Source organism: Dysidea avara, chromosome 2 (genome assembly GCF_963678975.1).
Source record: "Dysidea avara chromosome 2, odDysAvar1.4, whole genome shotgun sequence".
NCBI classification, from domain to species: Eukaryota; Metazoa; Porifera; class Demospongiae; order Dictyoceratida; family Dysideidae; genus Dysidea; species Dysidea avara.
Window position 1 is genome coordinate 36,668,053 of NC_089273.1, and position 6,349 is coordinate 36,674,401.

Here is a 6,349-nt window from a genome sequence, read left to right on the forward strand (position 1 = left end):
GTGATGGTAGGTTAATAGTCACCTGCAATAGTTGCTGTATTTTAGCAATTGGACATTGGGAATTGTGAAGGGGCATTACCCATCCACTCTTCAAAATAGGGGGAAGGGGAAATTTCCTCTCTATTTCTCTGTGCCTTAAATGTATCAAAATGTTAGGTTTATACATTAAATTTACCTATAAATGTCATAATAATATTTATGTTATAGCTTTATACTGTAACTTTAAGAAAGCACTTGTGACCAGGCCCGTGCAACCAGGGTTTGTGGGCACATAAAATTTGTCTACTTTTTGAAACTTTCATGACTCATAACTTGATACCATTAAGCTATAATTGCACACTTATTCATTTATTTGGCATTATAATACAAGTTGCATAATGCAGATAGTCTACTTCAATGCTGTCATACTGAGATATGGCAAGTTATGTGATGGGGTGTAGTTTGTGCCCACATATCTTGTTTTCACAGACCCGGTCACATTTTTCTAGCCCTTCTCTAGTAATCCACCATGTGATTCATAGCATCAATAATTGTGACCGGATCTGCAAAAAGGGATCTTATAGCCTTTCTGATTGCATGTACGTACTTAGCAACACATAACTTCACTTGCGACAATGATATCACCTTGCAATTTGGTCACTAGATACCTGTAACATGGCACTATTGCTTGGTGTAATTTTAAGGTGATAGTTATGATCAGTCAAACTTGAAAATGTGAAAAGGCTGTAAGACCCATTTTCACAAATCCAGTCACAATTGTTGCCATATTAAATTAGAGCTGAAACAAATACTGCAAATACCTGAGTACTCATTAAGGATTTTGATAGTCAACAGATAGTAAAATTGGTACTCAAGTACTAGTTAAGATCACATGACCCAGCTCACATGATGCACTTGCCATCAGGGAGTGACACAATGAAGGCTATTGTGTTTGATAGGCATAATTTCTTTTCAGGAACACTAACATCAGTACTTTAATACAGTGTGTGTATCATTGCTGTTACTTAAAACGCTATAGACAGCTTAAAATGAGCATAAAACATGTCAAAAGGTATGGCTACAAGTAGCTAGTATTCATGAGTACTCAATCGTTATTAGTACTCCAGTACATGATCGTTTCAGCCCTATATAAAATTATTTCAATTTTCTAACATCTATATAACACATACCAAACATAAAATGCAAGAAATATGCTTTTATTTGTGAGTCTGGAATCATGTGTAATGATACAATACAATAAACACTGCTATACAGTATATGATACTGTGACTCATACTGTTAACACTATTGTGCTTAGTTTCGCAAAATAAAGTTTATTATATTTAGGATGCGGCTTTTTATCTTTGGTAGGATGCGATTTTTTATGTTTGGTAGTGTACAAAAGTAACCAAAATTACGAGACCGTTTGAACATGTCAGTGTTGGTACTGAGTGGGAAAAATGGAACGAGAAAGTCATCAGGTTGATGTCCTGTGGTGGGAACAGTTCTTGGTATATCATTAGGATACTCTGCATCAGGGTGTAGCTTCAGCCACTCATCAAACATACAATCTATCATGACATGGTGAGGAATGAAAAGAGGATCATTTGGTGATGATGTCACATCATCCATTTGTCCTCTCTTATTAAATGGAATATGTGCAGTGAGATCACCTGCCCCAGTAATGGTATGAACCTAAACAAGAAAGATGATAGTATGCAGCAAACAATGACAGCAATCATACTTACCGCACTATGCATTTGTTGTGTAAGTGCTATCATCCGTGAGCCTTTTGAGGTCATGAAGGCACAGTCAGGGTCAAAAGAAGGTAAACACAGACATATTCTGTCTTTACGACACTTAGGTATGTTGTAGCTAATATCAGCATCAACAAAACTTCGATAGCTTTTTCATGACAGAACATTGTAAAGTGGAGAATCATATCTAGTAAAAGCCATGGCACAATTCACTTGCTGACTTGTGGGCCAGTCAGGATTATTGCTATTGCACGGATCAGTTCCTGTGAATGGACAACGTTGAAGGGGACCGGTATTAACATTAGGATCACAAATCTGAAAAAAGGTATTCCAACATATTGTGTCCCATCCATCACCAACGATATCTCCAAATACACGAGGAAAACCACTGACATTCCTTGTAGCCCCCATTCTATTTTCTGTAAAGAGATCTTCTGCAAGTATTCCAGTTGATCTTTGAATATCAATTCGCCAGTCCCAGTAAGGTAGCCTGAAAGTGTGATAGTCCCTGTGTCCCATGCTCTTCAGCATGTATTGCATTTCCCACTCAAACAACACATGAAAGTATTTGTGCCAAGTTGTAAATGCAGGTCCAGCATGAGCATAATCCAAACGATTTTCTAAATCTAAACGGAAAGTGTCATGCATTGACACACATGCATAATAGCAAGAGTCAATAATAGTGAAGGGAGAGTGTCTAACACTGCATAGGCCTGTAAAAAATGATCCTGAGAAATTCAAAGGGATTCCTTCAGATGTGTAAAATGTCCACACAGGCAGAACAAGGAAATGTGATGATTGCACACCAGCGTTGAAACCGGGTCACTACTGCTGACCCGGATGACCCACTGACCCGGATAGCAATCCGGGTCAGACCCGGATTTGACCCGGATGTGACCCGGATTGACCCGGATTAAATTAAGCCGAGGCGCGCGATAAGAGCTATGTTTCGGGGTATTTTCGAGCGACTCAGGCGGCGAGACTATACGTTTTGAGCGTTCGATTCGTGTTGAGTAAACGAGTAGTTATGTGATAACTAAGCCGGTAAGTTTATAATTTAAAATCAGTCAGTGGGTTTGGTTCCACGTAGCTACTGTGAGTTTACAGACAGCAATTGGGTGTGGCTTCGTACATACTTAGTATTGCAATTTCCCAATGTATTAAAATGGGTGTGGCTCACAATCCTGCTGCAAGACTAGACCTAGACTATATACAACTCATACATTAATCGATTAGTGGGCGTGGCCCCACGTAAGCTTGCAGACAGAAACGGACACAGTTTCATGCTACAGACTGTACTTACTAATAAATGGGCGTGGCTGAGCGTATGTTTTTAACGCGATAAGTGGGCGTGGCTCACGAAAGAGCTACGTGACTAGCGTTTATAGGTTCCACATCGTCAAACGATCAATTTCGTTTCTCACGTGATCCAATCCGGGTCAGACCTGGATAATTTGTAAACCGGGTCAGACCCGGATGACCCCGAGAAAATGTGACCCGGTTGACCCGGATGACCCGGATGACCCGACCCGGTTTCAACGCTGTTGCACACTGAGAGAACAAAGAAATGCGATGATTGAAAAAATCTTCACCTATATGGAGAATACTACATGTTTTAAAGAAAGAATCCCTTTGAATTTCTCGGGATCATTTTTTACAGGCCTATGCAGTGTTAGACACTCTCCCTCCACTATTATTAGCTCTTGATAATAGTGTATACAGCTATAGTCTTTTAACATTTGTGTAGCATAATAATGTGACCGGGCCTGCGAAAATAGGGCATGTTGGATTGTGGGTACAAACTACACCATGCCATATAACATCTCATATCTCAGTACTGAGGTAATATTGTTATTCTGTAACATTTATTTTTAAGCCAACTAAATTGTTAATAAGTGCTAAAAGTTTCATGGATAAGTAATAATAGAATACAAAATTATGTTGCATCAAAGTTTGAAAAGGTAGGCAATTTTTATGTGTCCACATGCCCTATTTTTGCAGGCCCGGTCACATATTTAATTTACATCGGCTGGTTTTTAACATATAATAATTAAAGGAGCTGTCCAGACTACATTTGCAATGAAGCCCAGTTGGCAACTTGCCTTGGCTACATCTAAATCTAATCCAAAACAGCCAAGCTGTAAAAAAAAGAGTGTGACCCTCAAAATGGCTATGGTGAAAAAAGATGTGAAATCCAAAGTGGCGGCCAAGAAATGACTGTAATGGCAGGTTAATAGCAAAAATTCTAATAACGACAATTCAGGTGAATTTTGGTGCCACTTGGTCTTGACACAAAATTCACCTGAATTGCCGTTATTAAAATGTTTACCATTAACTTACCATCACAGCCATTTCTTGGCCGCCACCTAGGATTTCATATCTTTTTTCACCATAGCCTTTTTGAGGGCCGCACTCATTTTTACAGCTGTGAAATCCAATTTGGAATGTGGACTCCCCTAGCTGGTGGGAAACTCTGCAGCAAATTTGGTTTCAATCAGATAAGTTATCACCGAGATACAAAGGTGTGAAAATAACGTTTTCTTTCTTCCTGTCAATATACCCACGGTGTGGCACGCCGGCTTCTTGGGCCGCACAACGCAATATCGTATGTCTTGATGTAGTAAGAGCATTCACTGATGCTAACCACAAGTAACCATCCTTGACGTTTTCGAGTATGTAAATCCAGTAGTTCATAGGTTAATAGGTATCCTAGGTTGATAAGTTGTGCTTTGGACAGAATGGGTCAGATTATGCACCCAAAGGGGCTTTTAGCCTGAAAATCAGTCTTTGTCTTCTTCATACAACAAAACCATATTGAGGAGTTAATTTTCCATATCAACATTTTCCTTGAGCAGCATAATAGACACCAATGAATTATTTTTTAAGTGCTTATGCTAGTCTTAAACCTGGTAAATACCTGTAACTTCATGATAGGTTTTAGATCACACCCATTAATGACCTAGGTTGTCTAATAATGATGAGCACACCTCTTTTTACTCAGACACAATGACCTCACATGGTCTAGCTGTTAGTATAATGATAGCATGGTGAAGAGTAACCACATGCACACCTATTGGTGGGTGGAAAGCTGACATGAGATGCTCTAATACAGCAGTCATCCTAAGAGAACAATCAGTCAGACAGCTACCAGTTCATCACAGCATATTTTTGGCACATGATTGTCACGAATGGAACACTTGATTATAATTTAGTTATGTCCTTGTTTTTGAGTTATTTTTAAATGCGTATAATAATGTGTTGGTTTAATATGTTGTGTTTTGGCTTAATTTTGTACTTCTTTGCCATGTTTGTACTGTGTATAGTTGCATGTGTCCTACGTATTTGTAATTGTGTGTTCTGAACATCCTACTGTAAATCAATGTTGATTTTTGTGTCCGTGTCACACATGTATATACGCAGCTGAATTCTATAAAAAAAGCTAAACACTGAAACTGGTATATTTTCAAATAATAAAAATGAAGTAGAATCCAAACTACAGAAAGTATAGTGAAATAAGAGATTACCGATGGTATTACAGCATAGCTCAGTGGGAATATCTCTAGTTTGACATTGAACAAAAAATTGATAACATTAACATGCTAATGTAGGGATTTTTTATAGGGCTATTGTATTCAGCTATATATGCTGTAATACCATCATTCATCTCTTGTTTCACTACTTTTTGTCACTCAGATCCCTGCTTCAGTTTTAAAGTATTACTATAATGGTCATATCACTGAATACAGATGTGATGGATGCTTACATACTTATTTAGCATTACCTAATGTCACAGAGTCTTTTGCTGCATAGTGATGCATCCACACAAACAAATTATAAAGTGATATGTTTGTCATTGAGAGATTTGTGGTTCCTGGAACTGCCTCTTCTAATACGACCATGTACCCTGAGTCAAATGAACGTGACTGCAGAATAGTATCAATGTATGCAGTCCAGTCACTATCAGTGTAGGTAGCCAGTGGCCGTCGGAGAAGAACTTTTGACTGAGAGCAATCTGGTCCATAATGGCCAAACTTACACCAACTACAGTCATATCCAGCATAATTTCCATTGCACTTACAGACCTGTGTTTCCAAGAAATTGAGAAACCACAATTATATAAACTAGCAGACGTACTATTTAACAGTCAACTACATGTATAGTGATAAAGTTTTGAGTATTAGTACTAACCCTGGTAAAATAGTGTGGCCAATTGTGACGGACATCAGCACTATTTCTGTCATATCTAGGCAAGTTCAAATCAGTACACTGTCCTCTACCAACATCCTCCCCACACACACCATCACTTGTAGCTGGACAACACTCCAACTTTTCTAGACTTGTAACATCGCTGCATGCTGTTGGTATTTGACCATAAACCTCTTGTCCCAACAGGCATAACAAGGCAATGGCCATGAAAGAAACTTGACCACTTTGCATTTTAGCTACAGTGTACAAGCACAAGATAGCTATGCATTCCGTAGTATTATATTAGACAATATTGATGTTGATAGCTATTAGGCCACTCCAATTGGATTCTCTGTTTCCTGTCCTGGACTCAAGCATATTTGCATGCGGGCAAGTGATCCATTTCCATTGTTGCATTATAATATTAG

The 6,349-nt window shown here is 38.6% G+C and overlaps 1 protein-coding gene across 1 annotated transcript; it reads right to left on the reverse strand.

Annotated features, from left to right (window-relative positions):
* Positions 1 to 1,074: 1,074 nt before the first annotated feature.
* On the reverse strand, positions 1,075 to 6,149 carry LOC136248054 (tyrosinase-like). Its single transcript, XM_066039869.1, has 6 exons — positions 5,925 to 6,149; positions 5,518 to 5,818; positions 1,954 to 2,362; positions 1,728 to 1,884; positions 1,398 to 1,674; positions 1,075 to 1,124 (listed from the first exon to the last, which is right to left on the reverse strand). The coding sequence occupies exons 1-6, from the start codon at positions 6,147 to 6,149 to the stop codon at positions 1,075 to 1,077; spliced, it is 1,419 nt and encodes a 472-aa protein (XP_065895941.1).
* Positions 6,150 to 6,349: the final 200 nt, after the last annotated feature.

What these genes read in the sequence shown, in the direction of transcription:
- LOC136248054 (XM_066039869.1), bottom strand. Translation starts at nt 6,149, where the DNA reads ATGGCCATTGCCTTGTTATGCCTGTTGGGACAAGAGGTTTATGGTCAA. An exon ending in CCTGACTGGCCCACAAGTCA is followed by an intron (nt 1,885 to 1,953) that starts GCAAGTGAATTG and finishes GTCATGAAAAAG; the next exon opens with CTATCGAAGTTTTGTTGATG. An exon ending in TGACATGTTCAAACGGTCTC is followed by an intron (nt 1,125 to 1,397) that starts GTAATTTTGGTT and finishes AATTTTATATAG; the next exon opens with GGCTGAAACGATCATGTACT.